The following is a 26,316-nucleotide window of genomic DNA, read 5'->3' as shown; positions in this document are numbered from 1 at the left end:
TTTATTTCCAATTAATGTAAAGCCAAATTGGATAAAATTATTATAATATTGGATATAATTTTCTTTTTATTATTTTTAATTACTTGAGGAATCTTGATATAATACCTATGAATTTGGATTACATACCTGCAACTCAGGTCACTAGAAAATCTCATCTTGAGGCTTGAATATGTTGAAAAATTATAATTTTTTACTCCCATTTTCTTTCATTTCAACATCAGCATTCTCTTGGCCTTCTTATTTTGTCTGTTAGCTATTTTGGGTATTCACTAAATAATCTGCAATTATGAAGAAATGGTTCAAAACTTCATACTGATCACCATTCCACTGGGGAGCAATATCTAGCTGAGTGAATGACCTGCCAGCTGACAGCTTGATTCTGACTGTGCTCATCTAACCATCAGAATATGCATGTAGAGCTCTCAAAGTTGTCTGTTTTAAAGGCAGAAGAGAAGATATATCATCCTTTACTCTAAGATTCCAATAAAAATGGTGAGAGGGGCTTCCCTGGTGGCGCCATGGTTGGGAGTCTGCCTGCCGATGCAGGGGACACGGGTTCATGCCCCGGTCCAGGAGGATACCACATTCCGTGGGGCAGCTGGGCCCGTGAGCCATCGTCGCTGAGCCTGCGCGTCCAGAGCCTGTGCTCCGCAATGGGAGAGGCCACAACAGTGAGAGGCCCGCGTACAGCAAAAAAAAAAAAAAATGGTGAGAGAATCCCAATGGTAGGAGATGCAATGGTGCTCAATTTATAGCTGGGAATTTTTGAAGGGGTTGGAATGGGAAGAGAAAGATCACTTCTATTTCTTCTGCAGACTTTTCCCTCTGAGTTGTTGCTTCTGCTGAATTATTTGAAAGTGTAGATCATGCAACACATACTGTTCATTCTTCATATCATGTTGGCTCATGCTTTGCCCATTCCCACCATTTACTTTTCCCAGCAACACTGGATGGGTTCACATTGGGTTTTGTTGTGAGTGACAGGAAATCCAAAACAGCAGTGTATTTCCCTCTTAAGTAAATTAAATTGGGATAATCACTGAATGGTAGGTATGGTAGCTCCATGATTGTCAGGAACCCAGGCTCCTTCTACCTTGTTGCTCCACCATCCTCAACAAGTTATATTTACTTTTATGGTCCATAATAGCTGTTAAAGCTCCAGCCATTGCTTCTTCATCCCTCTACTCAAGCCAACAGAATATAAAAAGGGGCAAAGAATTGCACTTGCCTTCCTTTAAGAACACTGCTAGATGTCATATATACTCTAGTTCTACTTGCTTTTCCTTGACTAGAACCTAGTAACATGATCATACCTACCTACAAGCAAGACTTGGAAATTTAATCTTTCTTTTGAGCAGAAAGAAATTGGAAGAGGCTTATTACTAAGAAAAAAAAAAGGAAACAACTAGAAGACTCTGCTACCATTGTGATCTTAAACTGATGGCAAGTGCCCGTGGGCTGCCTATGAATGCTTTATAGAGTGCTCCTAAGGAAAGGAGCTCATAAAAGGCTACAGGTTTACATGCCCAGCTAAAAGTAGGCTTCTTGTAAGGAAGAAGAAGAAAGCAAACATTGGGAGAAAACTGGCAGCTTCCAACATAACCATGAATGCTGAGTTGTGTGTATCAGACTTTTCCTAAAGAGTCAGGGCAACAGAGGAAGTTTACATAAAACAGTGAAAAACACTGATTGTAATCTTAAAGTCTGTGACCATCCAACTCCTGGGAATTGATCACAGGTCACAAGGCATCTTAGGGTAAATTCTCCCATCTTCACCCCTTCTCACTTCTCTGATCTTTTCTCTCAAGTCTTCAGAACCTCGAATTCCTGGGAGCGACATCATTCTGCATAAGAAATCAACTCTCAGCTTTAGGTGTGGAAAGTGAGGTCCCAAAGTCAAGATCTAGAATTTTATTTTCCCTAACAAAGACAGTTTTTCTCCAAGAGGATTTCTAGTTCCAGTCGTCTTTGAAGTAATGTTTCCACCCAGTTTAACTTGTTTGTTAAATAAATGAATGGTCCAGATTTTTCTCTACAGGGTTCCTGGATAAAATGGAAAGATAAATTCTGGGTACTATAACCTCCATACTTGTATTCTCAGTATACAAAGGTGAGCAAAATAAAAATGATGTTTGTTCTCATGGGTCTTACCAGCCAGTACCATCCAGATTTTGTGAACAAGTGGATCTCAAGACACCTGCCACCCACACATTTCTTAGACAGCAAGAGCTTGGGGCTATATACAAGAACAAGAAAAAAAAAATCCATACGTAAGCTGAGCCTTCCCAGAGTTTTGTCACTTGCGATGCATATGGACCTCATGTGTTTTAGTAAGCAGACTTCAGGAATGAATAACAACAACAGTAATAATAATAGCTATTATTGTCTAGAAAATATTTCCAGTTCCCCGAGGCGCATGATAGAATAGCCCTCCTCTGTCTCTTGCAGCTAGGTGCGGTCACGTGACTTGCTTTGGCCAATTAAATGTGAGTGAATGTCATTTGCCACTTCCGGTTGGAAGTTTTAAGAGTCAGTGCTCAGGTAAGCCAAGCTTTCCTTCTCCTGTTTTGACAACTGACGGCACATCAGCTGGCGGCTGCTTTGTCAGCCTGGTTTGTGGACTAAAGATGTCAGGGAGCCGAGTCCTCAGCTAGTTGAAGATGGATATATAGTATAAGTGAAAAATAAACCTTCGTCTTTTTAAGCCACTGCGATTTGGGGGTTATTACTAGAATGTAACCTAGCTTATCCTACTTGATGCAATAGCCAAATTATCTATGCCTCTCAATATGAACATCGTTTAAAGTTTTTTACAAAAGTTAACTAACTCATCTCATTCTCATATGAAGCAGATACTATTATTATCCCCATAATTTTCCCAGATGAGAAAATTTAGAGATGAAAGAGTGGATTCGTAATTAAGTGTCAATACTCTCGGACCTGAGGATTCTAAGTCTGCTTTCATGCTCTGGTCACTCAGACCACAGTTTTTTCCTCTTGAATTAATAAATAATCACTCAACTATTGTGGGTGCCTGTTAAGTGCCAGGGTCTCCACCTTGGGCACTGGGAATACAAGAGTGAACGAGACAGACAATAATTTATTTTGTAGTGGAGGAGAATGAAAAGACTCAAGTAAATGAATAAAAAGTAATTTCAGTTCATTATGAAGAACATAAAACACAGAGATGTGACAGAGTGAGGGGAAATTACAGTCCTGTGAGATGAAATTGTTAGAAAGGTGGTTTTTGAGTTGAAACGAGAGAGATGAGAGACGTGGCAGGCAGAGGGAACGGGGCAATGGCCTTGAGACAGGAGAGGCAGGTGCATCAGCTGTGTAGAGGGAGGGAGCCAGTGTGGCAGACAGCAGAGGCTGAGGAGCGGGTAAGAGATGCTGCTGGAGGCTGTGCAGGACTGGAGGGTCCCGCAAGAACTCTGCAGCTGAGGAGTGACTCGACCCCATCTGCTTTGTGGAAGCAGCACTCTGGGTGCTGCAGTATGGTGAGCTCATCCTCCACCGCTATCCTTTTTGAAACTCCGGGCGTCTACTGTGTCTGGCTAGAACGCAGCCTGAGCCACGAGCGACCATGCGCTGAGTCTGAGAGTACAGCCCACCAGAATTCCTTTACCCTGTTCCGCGGGTCACCCGCTCGGACACTGCAGCCCTGTCCGATTGCTCTGAACGTTTCTCACCTGCCCGCCCCCCTCCCTTTCTGTACCCATCCCCTCCCCTAGGGACCAGCCCGCCTCTGCACCTTGCTTTGCCTAGGGCTGATCTAGGCCGGGGACGCTGACGACTCCACCCAGCTTCGTGTTGGAAGACGGGCCTGTTTTGTGCCTGGCACTGTGCTTTATCCCGGTGCCTCAACAACCTGCAAAACACCCGGCACGCGTGTCCTGGTGGGACTTACGGCCCAGAGGCGGCGGCGCACACTTATTTATTTGTAAGTCTAACAAAATGTGGGGGGTGGAGGGCTCATCAGGAATGCCTTTAACCCCGAGGCATTCTGGATCTTCCAGGGCGACATTTGCATTTGTTTAAATGCAAACGTTGCGATTGCTGCAAACCTCTGTCGGGAGAACTCAAGGGAGGCCTCACTAGGGCCGGCGCCTAGCGCTACATCGAGTCCTCGGAGATCTCGTCCAGCCCCCGACGCTGACTCTCCTACTCCCGCGACACTAAAGAAACAAAAGCAAAGCAGCACAGCGCGATTCTCTCAGGAGTGGGGTCAGGGGGGAAGGCGGTCCGCGGTCCGGAGGCGCCCGGGCTACCTCCCCGACGGCCTGCAGAGCGCTAGGTCGCCCGAGCGCCGGCGCGGGGTAGAGCTCTACACATGCGGAGCCACAGAGCAGCGACTCCACAGGCCGCCGGCAGTACTGCAGCACGGGGCGCTGGCGGGCTGGGCGGGGCGGGGCGGGGCGGGGGCGACGTCCCGGCGGCCTTCCAAGGCTCTACCGACCGCGCATGACCGTTGCGCTGCTCGCAGCTCCTGGCCTAACCCACCGCGGTCTACCGCGGCTCCGGAGGCGGCGGCGAAGGCCGTGGGAGCCGGCAGCGCTGGGAAAGGAGGCAGCGCCACAGGTAGGCACGAGGCGGCTGGGATCTGAGCCTAACCCCAGGCGCCCTCCGCCCCGACAACCTCCATCAATGGTTGCCCCAGTTACTCCCTTACAGTTGAGAAAAGCGTCTCAGAGACCCGCAGTAAGTTGCCCAATGCCACACAGCTGTTACAGATGAGTAATGGGACCGGGATTCGACTCGGCAGCCTCCACTCCCTGCGCCCCAGGACTGGGAGGATAGCTGAATTTGGGTATTTGTGCTTGGAGACTTTGGGCAAGGAGGGCTTTGTCCCACTTTAACAGATGAACAAACTAAAACTAAGGCTCAAACTTACTAGACATTTTTGAAATATTTCAAAATGTTCAAAAACAAAAAAGCCGCTTCCTTGGGTCTCCTGTTTATTCATGGCCTTTATGTGCCTGGAATTTACATGTCTTTGTCTTCACCCCTCCTCCTCAAACACTAGCACGAAGTTCCTGACCCGGCTGTTAGAGACCTGGCCCTTTCCAAGGCAAAATGGGGTCAGGTACCTTTCTCTGAGACACTGGCAGAATCTGAGTTAATGGCTCCCTAAGATCCCAGGGTTTGTAAGCGCCTAGGATGATCTAAATCTACACCGCCCTTCCTTCTTTCTCAAACACCCCCAGCCTGTGCCCATCTCAGGGTCTTTGCCCATGCTCTTCCCTGTGTGTAAAGCTCTTTTCCATCCTCCTGTGCTGGGCCCTACTCATGGCTTAGAGTTCAATTTCAGAGCCTCTTTCATTGAGCGTTTCATACCATCCTCTCTCTTGCTTTGCACTCCCTTCCACGTCACCCCACCCAGTTTTATTTCACCCCCGCCGGCCTCTAGCACTCCCTAATATTAATTATATATTCCATTAACTGTTTGAGATCTACAGCCCCCAACAAAATGAATGCTCCCAGAAAGCAGAGCCTTATCTTTTTCCTTACTCTATCCTCAGATGTAGCCTGCACCTGCACTAAATAGGCACTCAACAAATGTTTGTTGAATGAATAAGTAAGCTGCCAGCCCTTACACTCAATGCCTGGTCTTGTTCACATGTCTTCCCTCCTCTCTCCTATATGTTAGGCAATCATATCTGGGAGCTTGTATTAGTTTCTTAGGACTGCTATAACAAACAAATTTATTGTATCACAGTTCTGGAGGCTAGCAGTCTGCAGGGCCGGGGTCCTTCTGCAATCTATATGGAAGATGCTTTCTTGGTTTTTTTTTTTCAGGTCTGATAGCCTTAGACATTCATTAGCTTGTGGCAGCATAACCCCAATCTTGGCTTGTCTTCACCTGGCCCTTTTCTCCCTGTGTGTCTCTGTTTTCATATTACCTTCTCCTCTGAATCTCTTCTCTTCTTTTAAGGATACCAATCTTATAGGATTAGGGCCCACCTAATGATGTCACCTTAACTACCTCTGCGAAGATCCTATTTCCAAATCAGGTTGCATTCACAGGTGTGAATTCCCATTTCCATTCACTGGGCTTTAATATCTTTTGAGGGGATATAACCCAACCTATAACAGAGGGTGATCCATGGAACACTGAAAAGGGATTTAGGCAAACTAAGCTGGAGGATGGGGAAGAAGACAGGAAGGGTAGCCCTAAGTATAGGAAACGTGCACTGGCTGACCGTCCAGAAATAACATTTCTGGGTGAACTCTCCTGCATCAAAAGACTTTTAGGGGAAAACACTACAACTTCAAGGGTTTCTACAGGAGTGGCTTCTATCCCTCCCTGCTTGGCCCTTTTCCAGGCTGTAAACACCCCATTTCCAGACCCGCCACAAAGCATTGTACCTCACTGATTGGGCTCCTGAGAAATATAAATCTGTCAGAACTATGCTAAGCCTGGACCTACTTTCTGCTGTTTAATGCTGACAATTGCTTGTGAGGTAGGTCCTATTCTTCACTGAATTTTACGGGAGAAACTGAGGTTCAGCCAGGTTAGGGAGCAAGCTCACAACTTGTGTGTGCTCGAAATGTATAACCAGCTCTAACTCCAGAGGCATTTCCAGGAGACCCAGAGGTACTCTTTTGTCAGTTCTATGTGACTCAAGAGGGCAGAACTGTAATGCATGAGTGTATGTTACACGGAGAGGCAATGATTTGGGCTAAATTTCAAGAAAAATTTTTCTAATGCTTAAAGTTAACAGTTTTTCTGATTTGGCTCATTTTGCCATCAGAGATTTTCAGGCAGTGGCCATTTTAGATTCTCAATGCCCTTCCCCAACCCACCGCACTCTTGAGGGTGACTTTGAACTCTCTGCTCCATTCTCTCTGTTATGAACTGGACATAAATGTAATTTTCCGAGAAGAGCTCCACTAGCTTCTCTGAGCCCTAGGAGATAGAGAACCAGGAAGCGCCCTTATCAGCAATGACTACGGCAGCATAGCACAGGGGTTAGACCTGGTGTCGGTGTTCCATCCCTGGGTTGTCATTCTCTCTGCCCAGCTCTTGTTATTTCAGTGGTGGGCATTTTTGTCCACTGCTGGTCCTGTGGCTGGCACTGTCATCCTGAACTCCACTTCTCCGTGTTGAAAAACTGTCCCAGCTCTGCATCTCCTTCCTGCATCTGGCCCATGTCCATGCACCCTGACCTCTGGCCTCCGACAGGAAGGTGTTGGAAACCAGCCTTGCTCCTTCCGGAGCCTTGAAGTAAACTTTTGGCTGTTTTTCCTGAAGAAACTTCTCTCCTCTGCCATAATCTATTCTTAATAGGAAGAAATTGCATTTTGTAGGGAGCGGCATCCGAGTCACTGAGTAGGGGGACTCTAGCAATGCGGTCCACTTCTTTCCTTAGGGAGGGGTCTATTCTAGGTATATTTTCCTTCTGGAAGGTCGAAAGTGAGCAGGGGGGAGTGGTTCCCCCCACACACGGTACTAGAGTCCAAGAAGCAAGAGAAAATGGTGGCATTACGTAAGCTCACTCCATCTCCAGGTTCTCCCACAATCACTGTCTCGTCTGACCCTCGAAACAACCTACGTGGTAAATAAGGCTCTGGGCTTCAGGTCTGATCTTCCCCCACCTTTAAAAGTGAAAATATTGAGACTTCGAGAGGTCAGAGGACTTCCTCGCCCAAGGTCGCGCAGGCTTGTAAAGGAGTCAGGAGAGTTGGGATTCGAACCTGAGTCTTCAAGGTCATTTCGTTCACTGCTGCTTTCAAAAGAGAAAGAATTTGGACGCTGGAGATCTGAGCTCCTTTTCTGCTCCTGGACTTTAAGCTCCACAAGGGCAGGGAGCAAAGACCCCCTCCGCTTGGACCCAGCGCGGGCACACAGCAGGGGCCCACCACCGCTCTGCGGGGCCAACAATGGAAGCGGAATCAGTTCTTTTGCAGGGAGGCCCCGGAGCTTGCGGACATCCAGGCCAAGCATGGACATTGTGCGCAGTGGATGTGGACCCGTTCGGGCGAGCTCTGAGTCCAGGACCAGGGCTCGGCTGGGTCTTGGGCTCCGCGCCGCGCTGAAACCTGGTGAGGGCGGGCGCAGCTTTAGGGACCTCGGGCGCCAGCTGCGCTCCAGCCGAGCCTCTGCACGCACACTGCGCACGCGCGGCGCCGCCAGGCTCCGCCCCCCGAGTAGGGACCTACAGCGGGCGGCCGCGGAGGCGGCAGCGGTGGCCTGCGGCCGGCGGTGTAGACGCCCCTTCCCGGGACCCGGACCCGGCTCGGTGAGTGGCTGAGTGGGAGGACTAGGGTGCCGGGTCCGCGTGCGCGGGGCAGGCGGGGCCGGGCGGGGCCGGGGTGCGGAGGGGTGGCGCGGGGCCGTGCGGGGCAAGGACAGGACGAGGCCGCGCCGGGCAGGCAGCCGGGGCCGGGTGGTGCGGGACTCGGCCCCGCGTGCCCGAGCCGCCGGCCGGCGTCTTGGCAGGAGGCCCCGGGGCAGACGGGTCTCGGCAGCGGGCCCCGGGCTGGGTGCGGAAGAGAGGGCGGCGGCCTGGAGGGGAGGGGAGGGGGCCCCGGGCCGGGGGTGGGGGGAGGGGACGCCCGGCAGGGGGCTCTCGCCGGGCCGGGGACAGGGAGTACGGACCTCGGGGTCCGGGGGTGGCGGCGGGTGCGCAGCCGGCGACCCCCGCTCGACTGCCTTTGTGCCGCGGCCGCGACCCTGTAGGCTCGCCCCGAATGCGCCGGGTCCCGACCCTTGGCGGCGGCGTCCGGGCTGCGGGACGGCCGGTGTGGAGCCGCCGAGCCCGGCCTCCTCCGCCCGCCCCCAGCGTTTTAAATGATGCATCTCTTGGGAGAGTTCCTACCGGTCGGCTCCGAGCAGGAAGTGTCGTCAGGAGGCCATTTTTAAAGCCTCCTGAGGGCCTAGGAGGTCAGCGTTGACGTGGTCCGGTTTTCAGTGGTTAGAAGAAACCCCTGCGATCCCTGGAAGGGGCCCGGACGACCCCTGGGGACGAGGCTGTAAACCCACTGTATCCGCGCCTTCCCTTCCTAGCAGCCGCGCTGTGAGACGTGGACGGCCTTGGATAACGTGTACCGTCGGTGTGTGTGCCAACAATAAACTTGAAAACCAGACTGGCATTGTCTTTCCTTGGGAGTTTTGGGGCATGTGCCCGGGGATGGGCTTGTCCATCTTTTGCTGGTGAGGGTGTAAAGGGAGGATAAAGATGAAGGTGTGACTTGGTTCTAAATGCTGATGTCACTCTTTGTGGGATCTCCCCCATCTCAGCTGCCCTTTTATCTTGTTGCCTTGGGGTCCTTGGGCAGTTTGAGGCCAGGAAACCACGCAGGGTGCAAAAGAATGAAAATGCCTAAATCGGAAAGGGAAAGCCAAAGGAGAGAATGAAAGAAAACACTTAAATTTCTCTATATATGTTGGTTATTCCGTGTATCCTGTGAAAATACGCTTGATTTTAAAAACTGGGATAATGAACAGTTGATCAACCTAACATGAAAAATTAGAAAGTGAAATACTGAGCACTGTGTCCTGATTAAAAACAAACGTCTACACAGCTCAACTGTTGTGTTGGATCCCTTAAACATTATCCCTTAAGCTTAGAATTGAAGTCACCAAGAGTGAGAAAACCGTGGTCTCCAGGAGCAGGCAGTACTTCCTATAAAAGAGCAGAGAGAATCAGAATGTATTTCTTTATCTCTGTCTGAGTCAGGTATGCAAAGTTCATTCCAACCCCTGATGAGCAGGAGATACTGGCCCAGCAATTGGCGATTTAAAAACCAATATCCCAATATAGTCTATTTAGGTAGAATACAAATGTTTGGCTTTTTTAAGTTATATCGATGTTATCTTTAACCTAGGATGCATTTTTTAATTTTTTTTCTTTCTTAATCTTGGATCTAACATAGCCTTGTAAAATAACACTTTTGTAGGTATCCAGTTTTGTTGTGCTGTTAAACATTCATTGTAAGGTGCGTTGTGAAAACAGACAAAGGAGGGCATTATTTTATTTATTGGGCCTCCTCCCTGATTTTTAAAAATCCAGTAATAGTAATTAAAAAACACACATCTGTCTACTGGTCTATTTGCTTTAAAGGAAGGGGATCTGGACCAGTTTAAGAGGAAAAAAAAGAACAAAGAACATTGTTATTGTCGCCAGGAAGGCTGATGTTTCTTTCATTCATTGACTCCATTCAGCCAGTGCTCATTGAGTGCCTTGTGTGACCAAGCCCTGTGCTGTTGACTGTGATAAACAGGGTCCTCACCGGTGATGTTTCTCAGTCTTGATTGTTCTCAAGCTGCCGGGCATAGACTGCATTTTCTTTGTTCACATATTCAGACTTGGCCAGCTACAATCTCCATGTTCCATCCTGGGAGTGAAAGTGGCTAGAGCCCCCCAGATGGAGACATCCTCATCATAGGGTGGGGAGTGGGGAGGCATCAGAATCACCTGCGAAGAATTTAAGGCACAGGCCCTGAGCCCACCCCAGCAAAAGGACAATCTGATTCATTCATTCACCTGAGTCCTGGGAAGCCTTTCTTCCCTTTTCTTTTAAGCTCCCTTGCTTGAGAAGCACTTTGGGGGCTCATTCCCCTTATTTTCTAGAAAAGTGCATGAAGAAACCAAGGCTACACGGGCCCAACACTTAAACCCAAGTGTCTGGCTTCTCTTGCAAGGCCCTTTGTGCGCTGCCTTGCTGCCTCCCAGGGTTCTGAGCGTAGAAGCCTATGCCAGGGCCTGAGGTTGACACCGGCTGGGACTCGGTGCCTGAGAAGAGAAGGAAGAGCCCATGGGACTCTCCGTGCTTTTGACTCAGTCAGCAGCTCAGTGGCTCCGGGCAGGCAGTAAGAACAGTGCCCAACTATGACTGCAGTTCACAGCCCTCACACAGCAGGGTAGCAGAAAACACAGAATTTAGTCTAGATGCCAGCTGACCAACTCCATGACCTCAGAAAAGCCACAGTATCTCCAGATCTTACAAGAAGCAGGTAATTGGAGGTAATTGGTACTTTGAGGAGTAATGGATGTAATGTATGAATCTGCCTTCTCACACACCCCTTCCACCTGACTTGGGCCACGGTGCTCCAGGATTGGCAACACAGCCAGCCACTGAGAGCATCCCGATCAGGTCACTAGTGTAGCATTTACCACTTTACTGAAACCACCCGTTCCCCTCTCTCCATCTCCTGATCACACTCCTTAGAGACAGCAGCCTGCGGCGGGTGTCGGGTAAACAGCCCTGGCTCATGCCCATTGTACTCACACCATGCCAGGCGCATTTCAGTTTCCAAGAATCTGCAGAGTGGTTACTGCCCTTACACACTCCACAGACAGCATCAGTGATGATGTTTCCAAGGTCAAATGGCTAATAAGCAAGGGTAGGAGCCAGAGTCTCCCTGCCTGCTCACACCATTACAGTTCAAGGCAGTGGCCTTGCCTCCCCTCCAGGCATCCAAGGGTGGATTGGATTGGTATATAAAAGATTGCATGGGAGTGCTGATAATGGCCCTGGCCATTCCCCCATATGCTCCTCTCTACCTGTAATGTCCGGTAGTGATTCTCAACCTTGGCTGCACATTAGAACCACCTGGGAAGCTTTTAAAACTCCCAAAGCCTTCCACCCAACACAGTGGGGCCCAGGCATCATTATTTTTAAAGCTCCCCAGGTAAATTCTCTGTGCAGGAGGGTGACTAAACATCATAGGGACCTCTTTAAATAAGTTTAACATCCTGAACATATTATGACAAGTTGATTACCTTAATTCAGCCAAGGTTAAGAATCACTGATTTAGAATTATCTCAATTCTTCTTTGTTTAATTATAGTTTTTATTAAACTCTTGCTCCATTTCTTCTACAAAATTTTGATTTTAAGGCAAAAGTGGGGGGGGGTAGTACAAAGACACATTTGTCCTTCATTTTTATCACCTTTAGAGGCCTGAAGTTACTAGGTGTGTTTAATAACATAGAATTTTGTAATATTGCTTTTGTAGTACTACCTTGTTTTTACCTTTTTTCAAAAATGCTAACAAGAGCATATTTGCCTCTTAAATTTTTTTCCATGTATAGAACTGTAAGTTTTAGACTTTAAAAACTCTAGCACTAGTCATGTTCTTTCTTTAGAAATGTTGTCTCTTATTTAAACTATTTAAAAAAAGCTATAATAATAACTTCCTTTGTTCTCTGGTGTAGTTCCAGTTCACGTGCTCAGAAGTGTCATTCAGTCCCAAGGTAACTCCCTTTGTAGACTGGAGGGTGGGAGAGAAGATCCTCACCTCCAGCCAGAGCACTCAGCCAGAGAGACCTTTATCTCATTAGGCTCGTTTGTTAAACTAAGATTCTGCTTCTCTGGGATTACTGGACTCTTCTACATTGGAAGGAATCTTAAACAGAAAAATGTTGACTTATTTGTTGTCAAAACATGTAGTTTGCCTGCCGAGCATAAGGCCACCTGCTAGCTGCATTATACCATTTCCTCACATCAGCCATGTAAATCAGGCATTATTCCCATTTTACAAGTGAGGAAACTCAGGCTCAAAGAGGTTGAGTCCAGAATGACACGGCTTCTAAGTCAAAAACGTTGGTTTCAAACCTTGCTCCTGAGACCCCAAGGTGATTGCTCTTTTCACTCTATTGCACTTTTCATCTGGAAAGCTGAGGAATCAGAACAGGGGCTCTTGTTCAGCCTTCTTGCCTCTTTGTGTGCTGCAAGCATTACACTTGGTTTCAGAAGGAAATCTAAGATCTCAAAGGTGTACATTTGTCAGCAACATTTGGAAGTATTTTTTGCCATCAAGACGGCCATCAGTTTTCAGTTCAGTCATTTCAAGTGCAAGATAGATTAGCAAAAAGAAAATACTTCATTGATGTTTTTCATTGTTTAGATCTATTTACCATTCAGTTCAATTCTGATTCTTTGTAATTGTCTGGAAAAGTTCTCGCTGAGTGAGGCAACCGTTTCTTCTTAAATACTAACTTAACTGGAGAAACGTTGGCAGTTTACATACCTAATGTTGCATTGTTTCACTGATCAGGTATCACTCGTTTACATGCTAATGGTCATTTAGGGGTAGAATGTTTTAAAATTTTGGTTACTAGGAAACGTTAGTTAGACTAGCCTTTGCTATCTGTGGCTAAATAGACAAAAGGAGCAGAGAGAATTTTGGAGTGCATGTGCCACCAGACTGAGGGCTTTGCATGCATGATCCTAGTTTGCTTCTCCTGATTACCCTCTAAGTTTGATGATATTAAAGCCTATTTCCTTTCCTGACGATAAGTAGAGAGAAATCACTTGCTTAAGGACCCAGCAAATAAGGGGCAGAATCAGAGTTTAAACGACAAACCTGCCAACTCCATTTTCCCTCTGCTCCTCATGGGTGGAGCAGCTATACATTCCTGCCCTAGCCGTGGATATGGTAGAAGCCACAATGCAAAGATTTCTGGAAGAGATTCCTAAATTTGCTTCAATGTCCAAAAGATACAGTCAGTCAACTAAAATTTGCTGAGTTTGCTGGGCATCTCTCATGAACAAAAGCTGGATGTGATGATCCATGTAGCATGCACATGATTCAATTGTCCAGCCACTTTTTTTAAACTTTTCTCATTAACATCTGGTGTGGGGACACATTCATTTGCTACAGGGGTAATTCACAGTTCAACTGGGCTTGGAGAGGAAAAGGTCATTCGGTAACTATCAGTAGATTATATGTAAACCTAAGTTGTAATGAGCACTCTTGTAGTTAAAGCATCTTTTCCATGGTGATTATAATCACCTGTTGGCCCCTTTGCCACTAAGGCAAGGTGGATGGTTTGGCCTAGAGGTAAATTATCTTTTAGACTGTACAGCCAAGCAACTATAATTAAAATTATAAAATGAGATTCACTGTGTATTCCAGAAAAAGCAATTCCCAGGCAGCAAAGAAGCCTGTATTTTAGCCCCTTGGACTAATTATGTGATAGGCATTATTTCTTCTATTTTCTTCATAAAAAAGGGAGAAGAATACTCTTAATAGTTTTATGTGTAAGTAACTTATATAAGCACTTATAGTCACACTGTCCCATTTAATCCTCACGACAACCTTGTGAGGTAGGTGCTGTTATTGTCTGGTTTACAGGTGAGGATTCAGACGGTTTGCTCCAGGTCAGACATCTAGAAGGCAATGGGACTGGGATCCGAAACCCTGTAATCTGACTCCGCAATCTGTAGCTTTAAACACTATTTTCCTGCTTACTGCTCTTCTGATTCTGTTGAGCACTTGATGTTTTCGGTATTTAGAAGTCAAATGCTTCCTTTTTAATAAAAACTTACACAACCTTCATGATATTTATAGCCCTAAACGTCACTGGTTTCTAACAAACTGTTCTTCTCCATCTGTCCCCATGATAAATTTTTAAGAAACCAGGTCAGGTAAGCTCAGAGGCAGAAGGAAAACCCACCAGTAGTGGATGCTGCCCTTAGGCTTTTTCCCCAGAAAAGACAAGACTCAGTCTAGAGGAAGCACATTTGTCACACATTGTGCCCCTCCTCTCTGTGTGTGGAAGCCGCCTTTGTCTGATGCTGGAGATAATTCTGCGTTAAAAAGCTCACTTTTTGCTGTTTAAAAGCAGACAACTTAACATTAAGTAGCTATTTTATTATTGTGTCCAGAGTTAATAATATTAAGTATTTTCTGTGTTTTCGAGAACCTTCCTAAATGAACTTTAAAAAATGTACGTCTCTAGTTCTAGGAGGTCAGATGCAGAGGTTTTGTAACAGGTGTTGTGAGTGTGGAAGGTAGGTGATCACCGACACTGGTGTTAATCCTGATTGATTAGTGCCCCCAGCACCTCGCACACACACGGCCCTTTATCTACAGTGTTTCATGTAATCCTTGGTCATCAGTCCACTGGACAGTAATCTGCCAAGAGGACCCAGCTTCACAGGTGGTTGTACATGAATGTGAACCAGGGAGAGAAAGGTGTATGGAGGGAACAAGGTCTTGGGAGCCCATTTACTCAGGTGTGTCCAAGTGTAAATGCCAACATCAAAGCCATCTGAGTTCTTATGTGCCACTGCGTCCATTTACCGCTGTCTTGGGGTGCTACATCTGAGATCTTTTTCACCCACAACTAGCTCCACATGTTGCAGTGGCCAAAGAGACCTTTGTCTGCTTGTTTTGAAGAAGCCTGACATCTTTGTCACCTGGACGGAGGGAAGTACCAAGGTAGAAACATGCGTTATTTTGAGAATGGTTTAAAAGCCAAGAAGGCACTTTCAAACAGGTGACGTAATTGGGTCATGGCCTAGTGTCTTGCCTCCCTGTTAAACTGCATTTGCTAATCACAGCCTCATGCTTCATATTGACACTTGTTTCTGTGGATTCCTAATTCAAAATAACTGCTGAGATGGTTTTGCAGAAGCACCACCAGGAGGCTTCTACATTACCGAGGCACCAAGCGGGCTTGGTTAGTTCTCTAGAGAGAGTTCTCCTGCAGCAGGATGCTCTCCTCTTCTTGCTAAGGTATGTGATTTTATCGTTCAGTCTGAGATTGCAAGTCTTCAGTTCCAGGAGGAATGACACCTCCAAGTTTTAAAAGGATTTGGAGAGAAAATGGCAAAACTGCCTTTTGTGATTTTTTTTTTAAAAGAGCTGGTAAGCAGGTTGTACCAGGCAAGTAAGTTACTTTCTTTTCTTTCCTCCCCCTCTTTTCTTTTTCCCTCCCTCCCTCTTTCCCTTCTTACCTCTTCTTCTCTTCCTTCTTTTCTCTTCTTCTTCTTCCTCTTCTCTTCTTCTCCCTCAGGATTATGAGGCTGGTAGATCAGATGTGTACATATCGGCTGGTACGCACCTCTTGTGAACAGAATTGAGACAGGAAAGGAGCAGATTAATGACTGGTCTATCAGGGATTAAGTTGTTTGTAGCTCCAAGGTCAGGATATAAGGAAGTTACAAGAAGGTTGGTTTCAGTTTTATTTAAGGGTAAATTCTGGCCAGTAACAACTATGTGAAAATAAAATTAGCTGCCCGAAGAGACAAGGAGTTTGGCTCATGGTAGTGTTAGAGCATCAACTGCATGACCAACTGATGAAGATGTTTTAAAGGATTGAAATGTTGCTGGAAGTTTCAACCAGTGATTTCTGATGCTGGCTTCTCATCAGAATCATATGGAGTCCTTTTACAAACCATAAATGTCTCTTCTCCTTCCCTCTCCCACTAAGATTTAGATTCATGAGCTTTGGGATGAAGCCCAAGAATGTCTATTTTAGCTCTGATTCTGCAGCTCCTCCAGATTCAGGAACCACTGGACCAGATCCCCTTAAAGCTTCTTTTCAGCCTCTGCATTCCTTGGGCCAGTGGTTTTCTTAGGCTCTGGTTGCAGCCATTGCTTCTTCTATTTTAGCAGGACGGAGATGCCAACTTGAACATGTTGACAATAGTAGCATTTTTAGATGATAAAAAGTCTGCAACTTCAGGGCTAAGCATTCATCTATGTGAGCACAGATGAGTGAGCAGATACAAATGGGTGGCTGGCTTGAGGTCACTTCATTAGTGCAGAAGTTCTGGGTATCACTTCTGTCTCCTTTCACTAAAGCCAGTTTACAAATCCAGAAAGTGAAGTGCGTCAGCTTCTCCCAGTGACTCATTTGAAAGCTCTGCCTGCTGTATATGTACCAGGAGTACAGAGGAAAATGACCGTCCTTGTCTTTGCCCATGCCTGTCAGTTTGCAGTTTGAGGCATCCACATGTCCTGTCCTGTGCACAGTCCCCCTGCATAGGTGTGTGTTTGAACATTGAGGGGATAGGTTTGCACCTTGCAACCCCACAGGCCTCTGCCCACTTGGTGTGTATTACATACACACTTGGGGTGGGGCAAGTCTGATTGTGTCCCTAGGTGTTTGTGATTGCATGCTGGGAGTTGTTTTTGAAAGGAGGCAACTGTCTTTTGCAAAAGCAAAACAGAAAAAGATACTACTGCAGAAGAAAATAAAGATTGTCATCAATGTGGTACGTTCTTACGGTGCTTTCCAAAAATGTTTTTAAAGGCAGGTTGTATGCTAGATCTGGATACGCAATAATTGTTTCTCTCCACCCCACAGCAAGACCTTCTGCTCCCCCAGGTCAGCCTTTCAGACTTACTTTGTACAGCTCTTGGCCTGTTAGCAGGGTGCCAGAAGGAAGCTGCTAATTCCCATTCGTATCGCTGCCCATCGTTGAACAAGCACTTACTGAGGCCTCTCTGCGCCTCTTGACATTCAGGGAAGTGTTTTAAAATTTTAAAAGTGTTGTCTTGTATTCTTTAGCGTTTTAGCTGTCATGGCAGGACTGTGGAAGAGGTTGGATAAGTATCCGTAATTCTTATTGCCAGATGAAAAAACTGAGGCTCAACAGGTTGAAAGTGGTTTTTTTAAGGTCATAAAAGAAAGGCTTTTAGCAGGTCCCAAACTGGAATGGTTTTTGTTTAGTTCTGTGTATTCTGAAAAAAGAATACATAGTTACAGATAATTACCTATTTTTATGTACAAATCACTGCATTACACATATTGTGGTATTGGCTCTAGAAAACAGGAGCTGCATTCCAGCCCGCCTTCCTCCCTCCCCTGTGTCCTTGCTGCCATGGTTTCACCCTCTGAGACTCCGGTCCCTGTAGCCGCCGGAGGCGGTGGCTGGAATATAGATCAGATCATGTCATGTTCTGTTGCTGCTCCAGTCTCTCCTCCTCACGTGGGGAGAAGCCACATCCTTATGATGCTGCACCATAGATCTTCCCCTGACCAGTACCCTCCGCCCTTTCTTGCTTATTGCCCCCCAGCCTCAGCCTCCTTGCAGTTACTCAAGTGCTCCAGGCCCACTTCCCACAGAGCTTCCCCCTCCCTCAGCTTGAAACGCCCTCCTCCCAGGCTGCCCCGAGGTCTCTGCTCCAACATCAGCTTCTCTTGAGGCCCTTCCTGACTCTCCACGCCCCAGCCCTACAACTTCATCACATAGTTACACCCTGTCCCCCTTGCCTGGCTTTATGGTTTGTTTTCCCCAGTCACTTGCCACCATCTGCCAAATAAATATACAATTTGTCTTCCCTCTCTGTACCATTGTGAGGGGAGGGACGGATTTGCTTCTGGTCACTGCCCTGTAGCACCTAGAACAGTGCCTGACACCTGATAGATGCTCAGTAAGATGTTGAAGGAATAAGTATTTGTCTACCTAGTATTGTCAGGATAGTATTGTCTTCTTACCACTTGTGAAAGCAAATGGGGCACATGAGAGAGAGAGTTGGGATCCACCCCATAACATAGAAACAAATGGACACCTGAGCGGGAACCCTGGCTCTACCACTGGTTAACTTGTGTGTTTAGAAACTAAAATGCCAGCCTCCTAAGGTTTTAGTGAGGCTGTTATGAAATTATACCTGTGAAGTTGCTAGAATGCTCTCAGTGACCCTTAAAAATAACTCACTCAGCAAAGGCTATTCTGAATGACTGCCATGATTACCCCAGTATATCTATGTTTATGGTTGGCCTAAAGTAATGACTTTTAGAGGGGCGGAGTTTGAAAATGTTTTCAGTTTAGGCTGGTTATTTGCCAGTTCTGTTGTACTGTGTATCACTGTGTTTCAAGATAGTAGGTCAAGATTTAGCATAAAATCCCCAAGATCACTGAAATATTAGGGTAAATTTGGAAATACGTTAGCTAAACCTTAAGTTCATGTATTAATGATGCTTTGTGATATCATTTTTTCCCCTTTAGTGTTGCCTGGAATATCAGAGAATTGCAAACAGTCATATCTTGGGATCATGACCTACTCTGGTGGTTTGTGAAAAAAGATAATACGTTCCTGGGAAGCCAGCTACAAAGTATACTGAAGGATGCTTCCTAAGAGTTTTATCATGTCTTTCTGGATTTCAGTGGCCTCTTTTTAGAAATGCAAATGAAGAAGATGAAGGATAGTGGACAGCAGTTATGGACTACACAAGTGGATGACGGACACAGTTCCTTGACCATGTCGCCCAAACAGCCTAATGCTAATCGAGCGACTCGCCCAGATAGACAAGAAGCTCAGACTCTTTTGTATCAAGTCTCTGAGGCAGAGGCTGCCACGATGACCGTTGCTACATGCGTAAAGTGTAGAAGTGTGTACAAGATTCCGCTTCAGGATCTGAAAAAGGATACTGGCCAAAGCCAAAAGGAGGACAAATATGTTTGCTTCAAATGCAGCCTAGGTGTGGCCCCTCCCCATTTCCATTTTGTGAATAATCACAGTGCTACTCACATAGGAAATAAACCAGAAACCATCTCAAGTTCTGTCAATAACAAATTTAGGGTAAGGAACTTTAAGCCAGGCAAATACTATTGTGATAAATGTCGATTTTCCACGAAGGACCCTCTGCAGTACAAAAAGCACACGCTTCAACATGAAGAGATTAAATTCATTTGTTCTCACTGCAGCTACATTTCCTACACTAAAGGGGAGTTTCAGAGGCACTTGGTGAAACACACAGGCATTTTCCCTTATCAATGTGAGTATTGTGACTATGGTGCTATTAGAAATGACTACATTGTCAAACACAGGAAGAGAGTCCACGAGAAGGCTGGTGGAAAACGGCTGCCCAAAACCATTGCCAAGCTGGAGCCAAAAAGAATCAGTGCCTCCAAGCAAAACCCAGAGCTTTTAAAAGCTTCCAGTCCAAGGACTGCGTTTCAAAATAACTTGTCAGATCAGCTTTCAGCGTTCTCCCTCCATTCAAATAAAGACAGAATGCACAACATAATGTTATTACCTGAATCAAAGGAGTACCAAAAAGATGTCGTGTGCATTCCAAATAAAGTGACGATGTCAGAGCCCAGTGAAGTCAACCTGTTTGAGAACAAAAGTGTGGAGGTGGAAGTGTTATCCCCTGCAAAAGAGCCTGTTCAGCCGGGAATGCCATTAACGGTTGTGGCACCAGCGGAACTAATCATCCCTGCAAACTGTTTAGCCCAGTTGATAGATGTGAAGGTTGTCAATGGAACACAGCAGCTTGTGCTGAAACTGTTTCCTCTGGAAGAAAGTAATTGCCTTGCCGCTGGTGGGGGTGATGGAGGTAATTCTGAACATGTGACTAAAGAGAAAGATTCAGGCGAACAGGAAAAAATGGCTTCTGCAGAACAAACAAAGTCACTGATGATCGAAGGGAATGTTGGAAAACTTGCAGGCATCAATAATCTTCAATCATCAGTTCAGAAACAACTTAAAAACGTGAAGTGGGTAAGGTCTTATGACTTTTTCACCTCAAATTCTAGCATGTGCAGTGGTGGAGGATCCTTTCTCAACCCTGATAGAGTTGAGGGTTTGCAGAAAAAAGGTTATACATATCCACAAAGAACTGCTCTTCCTTCCATTGCCTTAAAAGGTCATTCTCCATCATCTCTAATAAAAAATGGTATTTTAAGTGGTCTTGGAACTACGTCAAACTCTTTTCCATATAAAGCTGCCTTTTCTTTTACTGAAGATAGAAGAAATTTACACAGTGACTCACAGCAGTTATTTCCTCTTGCTGCATCGCCTGCAACCATTTCCTTCTCTGGAGAAAAGGACTCACTGCACCTAAGTAAAAAGGACGTGGAATCTAGAAATGAGATCAGTTTTCCTGTAAAAATGGTTCCCCCTAATAGGAAGCTGAAAGATAACCAGACACAGGAACACAAGGCAGTTTCAAATACTGGCCAGATTTCCTCTCAACATAAAAGTGAGTATTTACACATAAATGTAACGGGAGAAGATGGAATCAGACCTCAACAGTCTGGGGATAAACCTTTGGATTTAAAGAATTCTGTGAAGGCTAATGACTCCTTCGAAGGCCCAGTCATCTCATCAGTGTTTTCTCTGAGCTCTGGATCTGAAAACGTCCCTGAGGGCGTTAAGTGGAATAGTTCAACGTCCAAAATAAAGTCAATTGAACTCTTGCGCAGAAAGATAGCCCAGTTAATTGAATCCTGTGGCAAGCCTTCATCTTTGGCTGCAAGTAATGCACATCGTCGTTCTGTAGGGAAGGCATCTAAGGCCACTTCGAAAGCTGCCTCTGAAGGTATTCAGGAAATTAACGTGTCATTTACCAGCACTGGCTATTCTGCAGGTACTCTCCCGAAACCTCAGGATGACGTTGGTATTAATGGACAGCTTACTCATCAGCAGATATATCCGCACCTTGTAGAAGGCAGCAGTGGGAAAACCGAAAGCGGAGTAGCCAGGAAGCCACATTTGGCTCCTCCAGTATTGATCCCGAAGGGGGCTGTGCTGAGGGTTCTTAATTCCTCTGAGAATTCCCACGTTATAGAGGCTACATGTGAAGCACCTGTCAGCATCCCCTGCAGTGAGACACAGTTAATAAAACCCATTCCCTTCTGCCCAGTGAAACAGACAGACTTGGACTTACAGTCTTCGACAAGTGAAAGTGGGCCAGTAGACATGTCCCAGAATCATGATCTATCTCTTTGGGCTAAATCAAGAAAAGAGAGTGCAAATTGTAGCACCATGGTTAAAAAAACTGGACTCCTGCATGGACAGCAAGGAAGCAGTGAAATAAGTAAGCAAGGGAAACTGTTTTCCAGAAGTCTTCCTGTAAGTAAAAATAAAACCAAACAAGTCAACTCATCCAAGAAGAAAAGCAAAATTCAGGCTGATCCCAGCCGCTGTTTCAAGGATCCTTCCATTTTTCAGGTTGCAAGACAACTTCGACTGATAGCAGCTAAACCAGACCAGTTGATCAAATGCCCCCGTCGGAACCAGCCTGTCATCGTGTTAAACCATCCTGATGTCGACTCACCAGAAGTATCCAATGTGATGAAGGTAATAAACAAGTACAAAGGCAACGTCCTCAAAGTGGTCCTATCAGAGAGGACTAGGTGTCAGTTAGGCATCAGGCGGCATCATGTCCGGCTGACCTACCAGAATGTGGAGGAAGCCAATCAGATAAAAAGGCAAATGATGTTGAAAATGAAACTTAAAAAAGTTCATAAAAACAACTACCAGGTGGTGGATTCCTTGCCCGATGACTCATCACAGTGTATATTTAAGTGCTGGTTTTGTGGACGGCTCTACGAAGACCAGGAAGAGTGGATGAGTCATGGCCAACGGCATTTAATAGAAGCAACTAGAGATTGGGATGTTCTTTCTTCCAAGGGCAAATAAGTGAAAAATTGCTCTTGGAAGAAAATTGTTTTTCTTACCTTTAATTGATTCTGGTTTGGTTTGCTTGGTTTTGTGTCCCTCCCTGACTCTAGGATAATACAGACTGCAGGGATGGGAGGTTGGTTCAGTCTTCAGGTCTTCCTGGGAATGTGGAGAGCCTGGCGTCTGAGCCTGGTGACTGGATATCAGAAGGTGTCTGTGGCCCCCGAGGAAGTGCACACAGATTCACGTGTGTGCATTTGTCTGGGGCGAAGGGAAACTTTGAACAGATTTTCAGTGGGATCTGAGACTTCCCTTTGGTCAGCAACCTTTTTCTGCATAGATAAAAATCATTTTAATCCATTCGGAGGGGCAAGTTTAGAATGTTTTACACATGCTCTTTATATAACAAAATGCTACTGAAGAATTAAACCCAGGTCTTGGTGTACACATCCACTTATTTTTTTTTTTGCATTAACTCATCTCCTGAATATTTGGTACATAATGGAAAGTATATTTTCTACTTTGTTAGTTATCTTAAGTTTGGTTATAGAAAAGTGGCCCTTCTTTTAAATCCCTCACCCACTCTGCAGTGTTGCTAAGTGTTCTCTGTAGCACAGAGAGTTGGGCTTTTGTTGACCCTTTTAAAGAATAATTCCAAAGGTTGGCCTGAATTTACTACAACAGCAGGTGTTGTTAGGGGAAGAAAGGAACATTTTCAGGCTTTTGCTTTATTTTTAAATACCTTGATTTATGACAGCTGGGGAGGGAATGTGCCTTTTGGGGGAAAAAAAAGGAGAAGAAAGGGTCACAGAGGGAGAATATCTAAAATTATCTCCTGTTTGCCCTTACCACTCTCACAAAAGTCAAGTAAGTCATCAATTTAAAATGTGAATGAACAGGCATCTTTCAACAGAGATAAAGTTTGGGGAGACAAATCAAGATAGATAGATAGGATTGTGACGAAAGTTGTAGCTTTAATGAGACTATCAGTTTTCATTTGGGAACTCATCGCAGACCACGGGTGGAACTTGCACACTGTTTTCTTTCTTCCTTCATCACCAGTGGATCACAGACACTGTTCCCCACCCCTGCCAGGTCTTATCCTGCTCTCCCTTGGTGGGTTTTCTGAACAGGCCCTCCTGTGAAATGAGATAGCTTCCCTGCTCACCTGTCCCTTTCCCTTGCTTGAGGCCCCTTAAGGTTTTCCCTGATGAAAATACTAAAAACAGGCAAGAATCAACAAAATGAACACCTCCCACCACCTCTGTTAAGCTTATAGGAACACTGTCCCTGGTTTTCATCAGTGCTACCAACCTGCTTCTAATTTATCTCAGCCGCAGTCAGGCTTTCCCTGTTGCTCACCTTCCCTGGGAAGCAGCTCCGAGAACACTCCAGCTACCCCTCCGCCAGCAGGAGTCAGGACTGGTGCTGGTCTCCACAGCACCTTCCTGTGCACTAGAAAAAAGCCCACCCTCTGCACCGTTGCGGCTGCTTGGGCAGATGGATGGCTTGACAAAAGCAGCTCAGGCTGGGTTCTAGGCCTCCCTTGCCCACCCAGCGGGGAACCGACCATAACGCAGAGCACACACAGCACAGCTACAGAGCAGCCCCAACTCACGTGTTTTCCTCCCTTTTAAAGACTCCTTCCTTAGGGAATTGAGGGCAGCGAATGAAACTGGGGGCTGTTACATCTGAGAAAGGCGTGAGTGAGATTTCTGTTGTGTTGGGTAGTCAGTTAAGAGACTTCCTGATTTTTCTTTCCACGTGGGAAAGCCTTAGATTATCCTCTGATACATCAGATTGTAATTCTTTGTAGTTGGTTCTCATTACAGATATTCAACGTGGCTTGTGTATAGTTTAATACATGATCATTAAGTTGATTAATTGGTTAGTTTTTATTGAAATTTAAAACTTGGGTTTTTTATATGTGTATATATATATGTGTACACATATATTTTTTACCATATGAAAACTTGCAGTAGCTAATTTTCTGATTTCCTATTTTATAATGAAGTTACGTGGGCTGGAAAAATATAAAACATTTTATATTCTAGAAATAATTTATTTTGGAAGTACATTTTTATAATGGTCTGATCTCATTTTTAGAAAATGAAAGCACAGTAAGTGATGGGTCTGATTTATATGAACAAATGGGAGTAGAAACCCCGGTGGATCATTGCAGTACAGTATTTAGTCCCGGTGCATTTCTAGATGGTGCTTTTTGGGAACTGGATTGTGTGTACCGCTTCAGTACATAAAGGAGAGCATTCTTAAGTTTTATCCATGCGTAGATCTGTTATTCACTCCCCACCCCAGCCCCCATCATGAAAGAAGGCTCTTAAGGTGTTGAGAGGTGAAGAAAAGGCTGTGCTTTATTATTTTTCTCCTTCTATACCTCACTGCTCAGTAGCATCTTTCCTGAAAGGCTAGACCATGACCTTTCAGGAAAGATAACCATGAATCAGGTCAGAGTGTTAAGTGTCAACATGAAACATTTACACTTTGCAGCATCAACTGTTTTTCAAGTATTACCTAAAACTCAGCTTATGTACTTGTACAGAGGAAAATTTTGTGAGTAGAATATGTAGCTAGGCTTTTTGAGATTTCCAGAACTACAGTACTTTGTAAGGAATTCAGAGGGCTCCTGGAAGTCATAAAAAAAAAAACGAGAAAGCAAAAAATGGCTGTCTTCCCTATATAAAGAACTTTAGAAAATAGCTTGTTAACATGTAGCTTAATGTCATGAAACGAACAAAATTGGAGAAGGTGGGGCAGAACTGTGTTGAGTGTTTGTCTACTCTTTCTTACCTTGATTTTGAAGGGTCTCAGTAAATGTTACTCATAGTACTTACTACTAAAATCATTTCTAACTTATTTTTTAAAATAGGTTTTCTTTGGGGGATAAGAAATGAGACAACATTGTTATATTTATGATATGACAGTGAATTTTTTTTAAAAAAGTATACTCAAAATAGATTCTGTTTTACTCAAGTTTTTATCCCCAGTCCAAAACACTTTGTGAGCCCCACTCATGGGCCAAGTGCTCTTGGTTAAGCTAAACTGAACACAATGTATTAACCCTCAAAAGTTCCATCCCTCTTTCTTAAGCCACCCCAGAAAATGAAGACGTGATGCCACTCAGCCTTTGGAAAAACTTTTGAATCTGTTAACGTCAGTATGAGCAGAAAACAAAACATTGCATAACATGTTTTAAGCATTATTAAAAAGTCCTGCATTAACAGTTTGTGTGTCTGCTGCTCTGATTTTGAAACACGTATGTATATAGATAGAGAAGTTGGCATAAATTTTGTTAAATAAAGCAACTATAAAATTTTCTCTGTTCTTTCATTTCAAATGTTAAGCAAGTTGGCTATTAATTACACAGCCTGTCTTGTGTGATATATTTCTGAACCACATAAAGGCATCATTCTACATAATACAGGCGCTTTGAATTCCATAAAGGTATATTTTGAATTTGATGCACTGCTGGTTAACTAAGCATACCCTGAAATTAGGCCAGGTAACTTTGTTTTGCTTTGGCTTACATTCACAAGAGATGAGATGCTGGTTTGGGCAGCAGTGGCGATTTTCATGCCATGGTCATGTCATCAGAGAATGTGTGTGGGTCCTGCCTTCCATGTGTAGCCTCTCAACTAAGTGGGGCTTGGGTGGAAGAGTTTCCAAGTAGTCAGTGAGCCTGCTGGGCCATTTGAGTGTAATTGCATGGCTAATGCCATCTATCCAAATACCATTGATTGTTTAAATCTGATTCTACACATACTTCAGAAGAAAGAGTATGAGGATATTTGGAGAGGGGCATTCAGTCCCTCATCTCATTCCCAGCACCCAAGGAGTCCAAAAAAGAAGAGCCTTAGACTTCAGTTGAGTATTGGCAAACCCTAAGGAAAAGATAAAGAGGAGATGATAGGAATTGCTGAAATTCACCAATTTGGCTTATTTAATATCTGAGTTGAGATGAGTCATCCTCTAATCCTATAGATCTAGTCTAACAACTTGTCACCTTTGGCTGGTTATTTAGGGGAGTAGCAATCAGAGAAGGCAGCAGAAGCCTGAAGGGGGATTTGTATCGGCCTGGACTTCAGGGCTGGCTATGGTGTGACTAGAATAGGGGAGGGGCAGAAACTGACTTCAAGGCCAAAGAGCTGGGAAATAGCAGTCACTAATCCACCTTTTATCGTTAAGAAAACTTAAGCTCGGAAAG

General features: G+C 45.2%; 1 protein-coding gene across 3 annotated transcripts; it reads left to right on the top strand.

Moving 5' to 3' along the window:
• Positions 1-4,461: 4,461 nt before the first annotated feature.
• ZNF518B (zinc finger protein 518B) lies at positions 4,462-25,428 on the top strand. Of its 3 annotated transcripts, XM_067735520.1 has the most exons (3): positions 8,142-8,243; positions 18,692-21,542; positions 21,642-25,428. In XM_067735520.1, the coding sequence occupies exons 2-3, from the start codon at positions 18,867-18,869 to the stop codon at positions 22,110-22,112; spliced, it is 3,147 nt and encodes a 1,048-aa protein (XP_067591621.1). In that variant the 5' UTR covers positions 8,142-8,243; positions 18,692-18,866; the 3' UTR covers positions 22,113-25,428. The 3 variants fall into 3 exon arrangements, with proteins under 3 accessions (XP_067591620.1, XP_067591621.1, XP_067591618.1); XM_067735519.1 differs by lacking the exon at positions 8,142-8,243 and adding an exon at positions 4,462-4,581 and having other exon boundaries at positions 18,692-25,428; XM_067735517.1 differs by having other exon boundaries at positions 18,692-25,428.
• Positions 25,429-26,316: the final 888 nt, after the last annotated feature.

Source organism: Pseudorca crassidens, chromosome 4 (assembly GCF_039906515.1).
Source record: "Pseudorca crassidens isolate mPseCra1 chromosome 4, mPseCra1.hap1, whole genome shotgun sequence".
In the NCBI taxonomy this organism is placed as follows: Eukaryota; Metazoa; Chordata; class Mammalia; order Artiodactyla; family Delphinidae; genus Pseudorca; species Pseudorca crassidens.
Note: the sequence above shows the minus strand (reverse complement) of the source record. Positions and strands in the feature narration are given on the sequence as shown.

What these genes read in the sequence shown, in the direction of transcription:
- ZNF518B (XM_067735519.1), top strand. Translation starts at nt 18,867, where the DNA reads ATGCAAATGAAGAAGATGAAGGATAGTGGACAGCAGTTATGGACTACA.